This window comes from Limanda limanda, chromosome 15, assembly GCF_963576545.1.
Source record: "Limanda limanda chromosome 15, fLimLim1.1, whole genome shotgun sequence".
NCBI classification, from domain to species: Eukaryota; Metazoa; Chordata; class Actinopteri; order Pleuronectiformes; family Pleuronectidae; genus Limanda; species Limanda limanda.
Genome location: NC_083650.1, coordinates 25,118,540 through 25,131,735, shown reverse-complemented (window position 1 = coordinate 25,131,735; position 13,196 = coordinate 25,118,540). Strand labels below are relative to the sequence as shown.

The 13,196-nt window shown below is 45.0% G+C and overlaps 1 protein-coding gene across 1 annotated transcript; it reads left to right on the top strand.

Annotated features, from left to right (window-relative positions):
• Positions 1-3,426: 3,426 nt before the first annotated feature.
• On the top strand, positions 3,427-5,112 carry LOC133020189 (tripartite motif-containing protein 16-like). The gene has a single exon (XM_061086662.1). It carries the CDS (start codon positions 3,427-3,429, stop codon positions 5,110-5,112), a length of 1,686 nt encoding a protein of 561 aa, XP_060942645.1.
• Positions 5,113-13,196: the final 8,084 nt, after the last annotated feature.

Genomic DNA, 13,196 nt, shown 5'->3' with positions numbered 1-13,196 from the left:
AGGGAATCAAAATGCTTCATGAGATCAAACTGAGCGATAATTCATCATCTGGACTCTGAAGGGAAAGAGTTTGTTATGTTTGGATCCAGGAGGATTCACCAGAATCGGGATCATTGCTTCAAAAAGCATGAAATCATTTATATACCAATAAATAAAGTGTAGAAATACAGTTGAAGATCCTGATTACATCTGTAAACATTTCACTTTTATTCTCTGATAAGTTTTGCCTACATCTGCAAAGCTACACTTTTATATGCAAACTATTTTCCTCTGTGTGTATAGCTACAATATTCTTTACAATTATAGAATAAAAACAATCCTGCAGATTTTTTTGATTTAACCATAAAAACAACACAGAACTTTTCTTCTATGGAACAATAGGAGGCTCTCTCCTCTCATCCACCTTGTTTCAGCACAGAATCAGGATCATTGCTTCAATAAGCATGAAATCATTTATATACCAATAAATAAAGTGTAGAAATACAGTTGAAGATCTTGATTACATCTGTCAACATTTCACTTTTATTCTCTGATAAGTTTTACCTACATATACAAAGCTACATCTTTCCTATGTGTGTATAACTCCAATATGCTTTACAATAATAGAATAAACACAATCCTGCAGGTTTTTTTTTGATACAACCATAAAAACAACCCAGAACTTTTCTTCTGTGGACCAATAGGAGTCTCTCTCCTCACACGGGCTCCATCACAGACATACTGCTGTGTCTGAGATTCGCCCTCAGTCGCTCATAACAACGTTGTGATGTCAACATTACAGGAAACGTTAACATAGTCATGCTGAACTTACAGTAACCAGCAGGCCACTGATCTTATCCTGCCCATTGATTTCCTCTGCGGCCAAAGTACTGACGGCTTCAGCTTAAGATAGCACGGGACCATAAAAGGCAGATTGACCAAACACAACATGATTATATGAAATATTGATAAGAGTGGTCTGCTCTCAGGCCTTCTGATGGACAAATGGACAAATGGACAACTGACCAGCCCTGGCCGGACAGCGGCTGGAGTAATGAGCTGCAGCATAAGAGCTCCACAAAGTGGCCGAGGCAGCAGAGACTCCACCTGGAAGTTTGTCTGCTCAAAGTTTCTCCTTGGAGATAATATTATATTCTATATTTTATATTTCAGTTTAGATGACAACATTACATTACATTATTAGATTTCATTTAGCTGACGCTTTTATCCAAAGCGACTTACAATAAGTGCATTCAACCCCGAGGGTACAAACCAAGAACAACAAGAATCAAGACAGTACAATTTCTTCGAAATAAAGCAAAACTACAGAGTGCTATAAGTAAGTGACATTTTAGTGCTACCAAAGTGTTAGTTTCAAAAGTGGTTAGTTTTTTTTTATTTTTTTTATTCAAGGTACAGTTTGAAGATGTGTGTTTTTAGTTTTCGGCGGAAGATGTGTAGACTTTCAGATGTCCGGATGTCGAGTGGGAGCTCATTCCACCATTTAGGAGCTAGGACGGCAAACAGTCGTGATTTTGACGAGTGTTTAGCTCGCAGTGAAGGAGCAACGAGCCGTTTAGCTGAAGCAGAGCGGAGTGAACGTGCTGGTGTGTAGTGTTTGACCAGGTCCTGGATGTAAACTGGACCTGATCTGTTTACAGCATGGTATGCGAGTACTAGTGTTTTGAACCGGATGCGGGCAGCCACTGGTAGCCAGTGTAGGGAGCGGAGGAGCGGAGTAGTGCGAGTGAATTTAGGTTAAAAACCAGTCGAGCTGCTGCATTCTGGATGAGCTGCAAAGGTCGGATGGCAGTAGCAGGAAGACCTGCCAGGAGGGAGTTACAGTAGTCGAGCCGTGAGATGACCAGGGCCTGGACCAGAACCTGGACCAGAACCTGGACCAGAACCTGGACCAGAACCTGCACCGCCTTCTGAGTTAGAAGGGGGCGTATTCTCCAGATGTTGTAAAGCATGAATCTACAGGACCGCGTTGTTGCAGTAATGTTGGCAGAAAGGGAGAGTTGGCAGTCGAGTGTCACACCCAGGTTCCTAGCAGTCTGAGTGGGGGTCAGCACGGAGTTGTCACAACAGTTTTTTATTGAAGTGCTCTGCATGGCAACATGGACAATGGGACGTATTACTGTTTGTTATTAGAGCCTGAGCACCGGCCGTGGGAGGCCCTGTTTTGTATTTATCAGGGCCTAGCCGCTCAAATTCTTACCAAACTTTGCAGGAAATTCAAAACCCTAAAAAGTGATTGTATTCTGAAGTAATTTGAAATGGGCCTGGCAAAATGGCTCAACAGCGCCATCTAAGGAACAGCCCCTCAGTTAGCTTTCACCGATCTTCACAAAAATTGTAGGCCATGTTTATCATGACTAGAAAGAAAAAAAAAGTCTAGAGGTGCAATGGGAAAGACGCAACAGGAAGCCTGCCATTTGGGATATAGTGGCCATTTTGGCCATTTTCAAAATAAATTCTTTGACGTACTTGTCCCAGGGTTTTCATCAGATGAACTTCATATGGACATGAGTGTCATCACAACAAGATGGAGATATAGACTACCTTGAATTTCGAGTTTTCATCACACGGTGTGATCGTGGCGTGGCGTCAAAGTTGGATTACACGCCATCAAAACACGATGTTCTGTATATCAGACGTACATAGTGTAATCGTCTCCGAACTAGACATGTAAGACAAGAGTTCCGGCCTGATGACATCTACACAGAAATTATGAATTAAAATCACAGCACCCCCTGGTGGCAACAGGAAATGTGTTGTTTTTGGAACATCTTACACTTGGAAGTACTCCTCCTCATCACTGACTGCAACCATGTAAAAACTGTGTCAAAAGTGTCTGTATAAACTACCTCGGTATATATGATTTCATCACACGCCGTGACCGTGGCGTGACATTTTGATGATTCGCCAAAAAAAAGGGATTTATTATAACTCCTCTGTGCATTGTTATTTCAGCCTCAAACCTCATTCACACATTCACAGGCCTGCCCTGGTCAGATCCAAATCAATATTGACTCAGCATTACAGCGCCACCTGCTGGCTACAGGAAGTGACATGTTTTAAACTTTGATAAACTGCTCTTGGCTGCTTAACAATAGCCGAGAGCAGTAAAGAACACTTCAAAGGATTCATTACAGCAAATAATTATTTGTTGTCAGTTTGCTTTAATGTCACAGTGTCAGTGATGTTAGAATCCTTTGATGCCTTAGATGCAAAGATGAACGATTTATATGATATGAAGAGAGAAAAGAGTGTTTTTGACCTGAACAGATCTATTAGTCTAGTTAACTGATAGCAATATCACCACCTACTGCTGAAAGGAGGTTAGCCTCGTTTTTAAACTAAATTTGATTAAGAATAAGGAGCAGAGATCTGTTTCTGTTTAGATGAAGTGAATCTGTTCTACAGTCTCTGGCAGCAGCTGAAATGGAGCAGCAAGAAAATCACGTGGACAGAGAAAGATTCTCCTGTTGGATCTGTGTGGATCTACTGAAGGATCCAGTGACTACTGTCTGTGGACACAGCTTCTGTAAGAGCTGTATTAACACCCACTGGGACAAAGAGGAGGAGAGAGGAAGCTACAGCTGTCCTCAGTGTAGACAGACCTTCACACCGAGGCCTGTCCTGGAGAAAAACACCATGTTAGCTGATTCACTGGAGGAGCTGAAGAAGACTGGACTCCAAGCTTCTCCTGCTGATCACTGCTATGCTGGACCTGAAGATGTGGCCTGTGATGTCTGCACTGGGAGAAAACTGAAAGCTCTCAAGTCCTGTTTGAATTGTTTGGCCTCTTATTGTGAAAAACACCTCCAGCCTCATCTTCAGTCAGCTGCATTGAAGAAGCACAAGCTGGTGAAGCCCTCGGAGAAGCTCCAGGAGAACAACTGCTCTCGTCACGACGAGGTGATGAAGATGTTCTGCCGCACTGATCAGCAGTGTATCTGTGATCTCTGCTCTGTGGAGGAACATAAAGACCACGACACAGTGTCAGCTGCAGCAGAAAGGACTGAGAGGCAGAGAGAGCTCGGGCTGAGGAGACAAACAATCCAGCAGAGAGTCCAGGACACAGAGAAAGACGTGAAGCTGCTTCCACAGGAGGAGGAGGCCGTCAATGGCTCTGCTGATAAAGCAGTGGAGGACAGTGAGGAGATCCTCACTGAGATGATCCCTCTGCTGGAGAAAAGAAGCTCTGATGTGAAGCAGCAGATCAGATCCCAGCAGGAAACTGAAGTGAGTCGAGTCAGAGAGCTTCAGGAGAGACTGGAGCAGGAGCTCACTGAGCTGAAGAGGAAAGACCATGAACTAAAGCAGCTCTCAGACACAGAGGATCACAACCAGCTTCTACACAACTACCCCTCACTGTCACCACTCAGTGGATCTACACACTCATCCAGCTTCAGGATCCGTCCTCTGAGGGACTTTGAGGACGTGACAGCAGCTGTGTCACAGGTCAGAGGTCAACTACAGGACATTCTGAATGAGACAGAGACAGAGATTTTACAGATTGTGTCTCAAGTGGATGTTTTACTGCGAGAACCAGAGCCAGAGACCAGAGCTGACTTCTTAAGATATTCACAGGAAATCACACTGGATCCAAACACAGCAAACACAGAGCTGTTATTATCTGAGGGAAACAGAAAATTAACATGTATGAGAGAAGATCAGTCTTATTCTGCTCACCCAGACAGATTCACTTATTGGAATCAGGTTCTGAGTGGAGAGAGTCTGACTGGACGTTGTTACTGGGAGGTGGAGATGAAGGTGGAGTTGGGGGGACTAGGAGTTAGTGTAGCAGTCACATACAAGAATATCAGCAGAGCAGGAGAGTCACGTGACGGTTTATTTGGACACAATTATAACTCTTGGTCATTATATTGTTATAGAAACAGATATGTCTTTTATTACGACAGCTTCATGACTCCAGTGTCAGGTCCTGTGTCCTCCAGAGTAGGAGTGTACCTGGATCACAGTGCAGGTGTTCTGTCCTTCTACAGCGTCTCTGACGCCATGACTCTCCTCCACAGAGTCCAGACCACGTTCACTCGGCCTCTCTATGCTGGAGTTTGGGTTTGTTGTCCTAGATCCACAGCTGAGTTCTGTAAACCCAAATAGACTTGAGTCATTAAAAGCAGTGATTTAGATTCTGTGTGTAAATCTTTAAATTCTTTTGTCTCCATGTTTGTTGATCAAAGTTCTTCGTGGTGACGTTTCTGCTCCGCACAGAGATCAGCTGTCAATCAAACACTGACCTTCCTTTATCACACATATTTAGTTCTCACTTTGTAAAGACAGAAATCTATAATTTCACTGACATGAATGTGTTTGAAAGAACCCGAGCACCGAGCGGTGGGAGGCCCTGTTTTGTATTTTGAAAATTTGCATTTCCATTTTGGGCTTTTTCAGGGCGAAATTGCTGTAACTTCGGTGTTCGAGGCTCATTACATTACATTTCATTTAGCTGACGCTTTTATCCAAAGCGACTTACAATAAGTGCATTCAACCCCGAGGGAACAGACCCAGGACGACAAGAATCAAGAAAGTACAATTTCTTCAAAATAAAGCAAAACTACAAAGAGCTATAAGTTAGTGCCATTTAGGTTCAACCCCCCTGAAACTACATGTGTGTAGCAACAGCCAAGGTTCATCCTTCGCCGCACATCAATGACAACATTGTCTCCTTTGGCGAAGGAGACAATGTTGTCCTAACTCTAATGTGAATTGTCCTATCACCACCAAACTTCTGTCTCATGATCAGAGTCCAAGCCTGAACAGCTCTATGTGTCAATATTACCTGAGTGTCATAGCGCCACCTACTGATTCGCCATGAAACAGGAAGTACTTTGTAAATCCACTCTGCATTATCCAACCGGCTCCGAACTACTGACCTATGATCACAATCCTGATCTGATCAGCTCCATGTATTAATATTAGTTCAGGGTCATAGCGCCACCTACTGATCAGTGTGAAAATGAAGTTGTTGTAACATTGTCCAATTGACACAAAATTGGTCACGCTGTATCAGAGCGCCTACTTGAAACGTAGCCCTAGTTTTCTTTTGAGATATACAAATTAAATCTTCCTTCAGTGAAAAATAACACACACAGGAAATCGGTGGATTTACTTGAAGGGATCATTTGAATTTCTTTGAATGGGTTGATTAATTAACAAAATGGAAATGAAAACAAATGATCTTTTACATCAAAATAAATCAATAATCAGATTACAATAATATTTGTATTCAGCCGAGTTTACTGTTCGACACCTCTCATCAAAACAAAGTGCAGCTGATGTGTTTGAGTTCATGTTTTAGACAAATGAATAAGGCAGATACTCTAATTTAAATCGAATCCTAAAACAAATTATCAGAATTCAGTTTGTCTTTGTGTTGTGATCAAAGGATCCAGCGCAAACACACATCAGTTATATTCTTTAAAGTATTGGGCCCAGTCGGTGTTTGGTCCCGAGCTTCTCTTCAACACGTTTCTTCAATCAGGAGACACAGATAAACGGGGATCAACAAAGACGCTGTGTTACAGATTTTGATCTTGATTTATGTGCAGAGTGTAAAATCTGCGTAATGAAAGATACAGTTATCTGTCTGAGCGATGCTACGTCTATCAGAGCGATTAGCACAGCTGTTATCTGCACTTCCTCCCAAGCCGCAGCAGAAAGTGCAGCAGAGGCGTTCCGGGCCGAGCGTCACGTGTCTGCACGGCGTCGGCGTTTCGTCCGACATCAACAACAAAGACCAAAGCGACTTCCCAAAGAACGAGATTCATTAGCTGCACACACACGCTGCATTTCAAATGACAGCTTTTTAACAAGCCTGTAGTTGTTGAGAGGAATGAGTGTAAGCAGTCTTCCATCAGCTGCACACACTCCTCTGATGAGACAACAGCGGCTCAGACGTTTATGCAAAAACACAACCGCACGCTTTCAACTTTCCAGTCACATGCACGACAACTTTGATGCCGTATTAGACGTGAGGCAACAAACTTGATACGGGTATTTACCAACAAAGCCTGATTCTCACTCGTGGGCGCATCGTGCAGAGTAAGAGGATTACTCTTCTTTTTGTTTTTCATTTTGCTGTCAGGGTTTAAGGGGAACGACAACTTTTGAATTTAATTGTCAGGGAAGTCAGGAAAGTGACTTCCTGCCACACGGCCTGAAAACATTGGTGTGCTTCATGGTTGTGTGTTTATATATAAATGTGTAATTTGATTTTTAAATGATTTGGAGGTGGGATGTCGAGCAGTCGCTACAGTTCTTAGACACATAGAACTCATTTCTACAAACTCACAGGTGTTCTGTACATTTTTGTGAAGCCCTTTATTTGATTTCTTATCATTAAAACTTCATTTATAAAACACAATCCTGAAATTCAGGCTGACAAATATCAATGTTTCTTTATTTAATGTTCATCAAACCACATTTTGAATAGTTTTCTTGTCATGTAGAAACTTTTGATCGCCCGTTAACAAACAGAGGAAGACAAACAGGAGGGAGGAGGAGGAGGAAGAGGAGGGAAGAGGGAGGGAGGGGGGGGGGGGGTGGTAGTGGCAGATTTTTACCTGAAGGCAGAACCAGCAGAGGAGCCCCCCCCCCCTCCAGTTCCAGGAAGTGCCTCTCCGCTCGGATCCATTATTCAGCAATGAGCACAATTAGCCTCTGTCGAGCTATTTTTACAAGCTCCGATAAGATAGATTCAATGTACAAAAGAATGTGCAACGCCCCCCCCCCCCCCCCACCACCACCACCCCCCCCCGCTCCCGCACATCACCACTTATTTATTTATCCGGCACGTTAATGCGTTGGAATGGTATTGATGTAGCTTTTATACCCTTCACTTATTCATCAGGGCTTTGAGAGAGTTTGTTTAGAGCTGTTCGGCCTCGTGGTCGTCGTCGGGGGGGCGGGAGCGACGAGCTGCGTTCGCTCGTCTCGATGTTCTGACGTGTGGGCGGTGGTCCCGATGTTTGAATGCACATGGTGGGCATTCGAAAATGAATTGATCTCGAGGACCTTTAACGAGCACTTAGCATCAGAGGCAGAACGTTAATACTCAGGAAGCAAATAAGAACATTTCCCAAACTGAAAAATGCTTTTACTCACGGTTTCTTTGAAGCGTGCCCAGAAATATATATTTTATTTTATTTTGTTCTATATTGTTGTTTTCATATTGTTGTTTTACGTTCAGTGCACCAATGACACCAAGGCAATTTCCTGTATGTGCAAACATACTTGGCAAATAAAAGAATTCTGATTCTGATTCTGAAACAATATGTAAAATATGTTCAGGAAATAATAAAGCATTTTCCTTCAGACGAAGCAATTCCTAGTTAGAGCGAAGATAATCTGTCTCATAAGCATAACTTCAGTGGTTAGTGTGTCATTATTCATGAGATGTATTGTAATAGAGAATAAATGAATGATAAGAGCAGAAAGAGCCGGAGCTCTCTCATCATCTCAGAGCTTTATGCTCATATGTTCCAACATAATTCAGACTAAACTGGCTCACCTGCACTTTTATAGGGAAAGAAATATTTAGGCTGCATGAGAAGACACTGGCTCCTTGTCTTCTTCTTCTTCTTCTTCTTCTTCTTTTTCCCCAAATTCACGTCATCACTTCCTCCTGGAAACTTTGTCTTTGGTCACGGCTCCGGGCCTCGGGCAGTTCTGCGTTTCTCTCTTGAAGTGAGACGAGGATTTTCTTTGCTCTTGTCACACACTCACTTTTTAGTGTTTTAATCGCAGCATCATTTTATCTTCATCAAACGTTAATTTGTTGAAGATAGCAGGATGGAAGCAGCTCTATCTCTGATCTGTTGTGATGCCTCGGACGTCTCGGAGCAGATTTCCTGCACATGAACAGAACGTCTCTGAGGAAGGAGGTGTTTCCTGGTTGGTTGGTTTGAGACGACAGTGAAACACACAGGTGAGGAACTCAGAGGTGGAACTGAATCACTCTCACATTCCAGGGAAATGAAGCTTGAGTGTCACGGTTAGATGAGGGAGAGATGGACCCAGGATGCAGAGGTATAAAATGAAAGGTAATTTAATATAACATAAGTCCTTTAACAAGAGACAAAACAAAACAGGAACACTAACAGGTAAGCACTGGCGACAAAGCGCACGGATAAGCAGGAGAAGCTGGACGAGACAGCAGACAGGAACTAACCGTTAAGACGACATGAAACAACGAGTTCAACCCGACCAGGGACCGAGGGAAACACAGAGGCTTCAATACAAAAGGAGGAATTAGACAGAGGTGAAACACATGAGGACTGAGGACGCTAATATTGCAATATGACACTGTTAACTGTTAACTTGCATTTAGCATTTCACTTTTTTACTTCACTTTTTATATCTTTTATATATTTTTATTCAGAAATGTTTATCTCAAAATTTTACTTTATATAAATATTGGTAAAAAGTGAGTAAATAAGAAGTAAACAGTGAGTAAATAGATACTGGTTTCCCATTTTTTATTGCTCTCCTACGTATGTTGTATTTATTGCGTGTTTATGTTTCTATGTTCATTGTTTGCACCAATAACCAGAGCAAATTCCTTGTATGTGTGAACGTACTTGGCAATAAAATACTTCTGATTCTGATTCTGATTCTGATAATCACCGACAGGAAGTGAAGACAGAAACAACACACAAGGAACACGAGACTACAAAATAAGACAGGAAACAGAAAACCCAAAGAGTGAAATAAAAAACTAAAATGACAGAACATCACATCGAGTCGCTGAAGCCGGTGAATTATCAGCGCTCTGGGTTTTTCCTCCGTCTTCTCCTCCTCACACATGTTACATCTGCCAGTGCAAACCAGTCTCACACAGGTTTGCATGTCAAACACTGATTATCGCTGCCGTGCACGACTGCATGTGATATACGTTCAGCGGTTTCCACCCGCAGCTCGACTTGTGAAGCTACTTTCAAGATGAAACGATTTGCCCTGTGCGTTACGAGTGATCTCTTAAGATCACATGCCGTCCTATTAGCATGAAGCTAAGTATGGAGCATGATTAGCTCTCATTAACATGAGGTTTCCCTTAACAAGGTTGTTAGCACATCGCTGCTCTGACCCTCGTGCAGGTGCTGTACTGCAGCGCTCAGGCAGGTAATGAGGCTGCAGAAGTGTGTGTGTGTGTGTGTGTGTGTTTGTGTGAGTGTGTGAGAGTGTGTTGAGGTGGTATTAGTGGGGTTCAGTAGCCCACCCTCTCTCTCATCCACCTCTTCACCCACCCCCAGTTGATCTTTACGAGACCCCCCCACCCTTTCATGCTTTACCTCCCCTCTCTTATCTGCAGCAGCGTTGCCCCTGACCTCCCGTCTTTAATCCCCCTAATGAGAGGGGGGGGGGGGGGGGGTTTACACCAGGGCCGCCATCACCTGCAAAGCGTCCTGATGTGGTCCTCATGGTGGAAACCTTTGAAAGCTACTGGTTATTTAAAGGAACATGAAGAAGTGTGAGATGTGAGAAATCTGTGGATTTGTCAGAGCAGCGTGAGACAGAAACAACCAAGTGCTCTCTGGAGGCCGACAATATCCTGTGTGTGTGTGTGTGGCAGTGTGTGTGTGTGTGTGTGTGTGTTGATGCGTGTGCATCTGTCTTCTGAACTCAGCCTCTTTTTGAAAGTGTTTGTGCACGTTGCAGGCCGTGGTGCAGCCGTGTGTGTGTGTGTGTCTGCAGAGTGTACTGTATGTGTGTGCTTTTGGCCTGTTGTGCGTCTGTGTGTCTGTGTGTGTGTGTGTGTGTGTGTGTGTGTGTGTGTGTTCCGTCACGTCACAGACATGACAGGCGCGAACGCTGATTCAGTCTGGCGGTGGCAGCGTCTGGAAGCGCCAGGGAACCGACCGGGAGCAAATGATATTCATTGGTCTTAAACGCTCGGGTCGGCCGGACGGCCTGTTGCTACCACCGGTGTCATGTTCCATTATGACCTGGAGATGACAGGGGGAGGAGGAGAGGAGAGGGAGAGGAGAGGGAGAGGGAGAGGAGGAGGGAGAGGAGGAGGGAGAGGGAGAGGGAGAGGGAGAGGGAGAGGAGAAGGGAGAGGAGGAGGGAGAGAAGAGGAGAGGGAGGAGGGAGAGAAGAGGAGAGGGAGAGGGAGAGAAGAGGGAGAGGAGGAGGAGCAGAAGAGGAGCAGGAGGAGGGAGAGGAAGAGGGAGAGGGAGAGGGAGAGGGAGAGGGAGAGGGAGAGGGAGAGGGAGAGGGAGAGGGAGAGGGAGAGGGAGAGGAGGAGAGGAGGAGGGAGAGGGAGAGGAGGAGAGGAGGAGAGGAGGAGAGGAGGAGAGGGAGAGGAGGAGGGAGAGGAGGAGGAGAGGGAGAGAAGAGGGATGAGGAGCAGGAGGAGGGCGAGGAGAGGGAGAGGGAGAGGAGGGATGAGGAGGAGGGAGAGGGAGAGGAGAGGAGGTGGGAGAGAAGAGGAGCAGGAGGAGGGAGAGAAGAGGAGAGGGAGAGGAGAGGAGGAGGGAGAGGGAGAGGAGAGGAGAGGAGGGAGAGGGAGAGAAGGAGGGAGAGAAGAGAGAGGGAGAGCAAGAGGGAGAGGGAGAGAAGAGGGAGAGAAGAGGAGCAGTAGGAGGGCGAGGAGAGGAGCAGGAGGAGGGAGAGAAGAGGGAGAGGAGGAGGGAGAGAAGAGGGAGAGGAGGAGAGGGAGGGAGAGGGAGAGAAGAGGGAGAGGAGGAGGAGCAGAAGAGGAGCAGGAGGAGGGAGAGGAGGAGGGAGAGGGAGAGGAGGAGGGAGAGAACGTCTCTGAGGAAGGAGGAGGGATGAGAAGAGGAGCAGGAGGAGGGATGAGGAGCAGGATGAGGAAGAGGAGCAGGAGGAGGGAGAGAAGAGGAGCAGGATGAGGAAGAGGAGCAGGAGGAGGGAGAGAAGAGGAGCAGGAGGAGGGAGAGAAAAGAAGCAGGAGGAGGGATGAGGAGCAGGATGAGGAAGAGGAGCAGGAGGAGGGATGAGGAAGAGGAGCAGGAGGAGGGAGAGAAGAGGAGCAGGAGGAGGGATGAGGAGCAGGATGAGGAAGAGGAGCAGGGGGAGGAAGAGAAGAGGGAGAGGAAGAGGGATGAGAAGAGGAGCAGGAGAAGGAGTAGGAGGGATGAGGAGCAGGAGGAGGGATGAGGAGGGATGAGGAGGAGGGAGAGGAGGAGGAGGAGGGATGAGAAGAGGAACAGAAGGAGGAAGACAAGAGAAGCAGGAGGAGGAGGATGAGGAGGGATGAGAAGAGGAGCAGGAGGAGGGAGAGAAGAGGAGAGGGAGAGGAGAGGAGGAGGGATGAGAAGAGGAACAGAAGGAGGAAGACAAGAGAAGCAGGAGGAGGAGGATGAGGAGGGATGAGAAGAGGAACAGAAGGAGGAAGACAAGAGAAGCAGGAGGAGGAGGATGAGGAGGGATGAGAAGAGGAGCAGGAGGAGGAAGAGGAGAGATGAAGAGGAGGAGGAGGAGCTGCTTCAGATCAGATCATTTAAAGACATAATCACAGTTTGGTGCCAGATGAAATTTTAGCGATTGGTCTGATTCTTGAATTCTTTATTCTCTGATAACATGAACAGTTGTTAATTTATCTGATTTCTAACCTGTGAGATTTATCTGCTTCAGCAGCGAGTTTCAGTCACAACAATCTGAACAAGATGTGACATAAAGAGCAAAACTATACAAAATGTAAAGAATCAATTCTGCTTTTATTTATCTGCTTTATTCATGTTTAGTTTCCACTTCCACTTTAATGTCTGTATCGATTTCTGATTTCTCGGTTCTATCCGGTTCATTTGCTGCGTCTGATCTCATCTATAAAAGTTATGTGAAGGTTTTTTTTTTATAGCAGGAGCATTAGAAGGTAAATTATGATATCGTGGATTATGGTCAACAGGGGGCGCTGCACTGCAGTCCAGCAAACAGCAGCTTCAGCCTCGGAGAACATCATAACCAGTATTTTACAAGTTATTTTACATATGGAAGCATTTTATGTTTAATCTATTATTAGATCCACTGTGTATCTGTTGTGTGTGGCTTCTTTTTCCCTTGTGTGTCTCTCCCTCTCAGTGTGTGTCTGTGTGTGTGTGTGTGTGTGTCAGTGCCGAGCCGAAACACGGGTTTGAGGTCAGTTTGAAGTGTCTGTTATCTTCTGCATCTCTTTCAGAGTCTAACCTCGGTTTTTATACCAGAAGATGAAACAGATTACATGT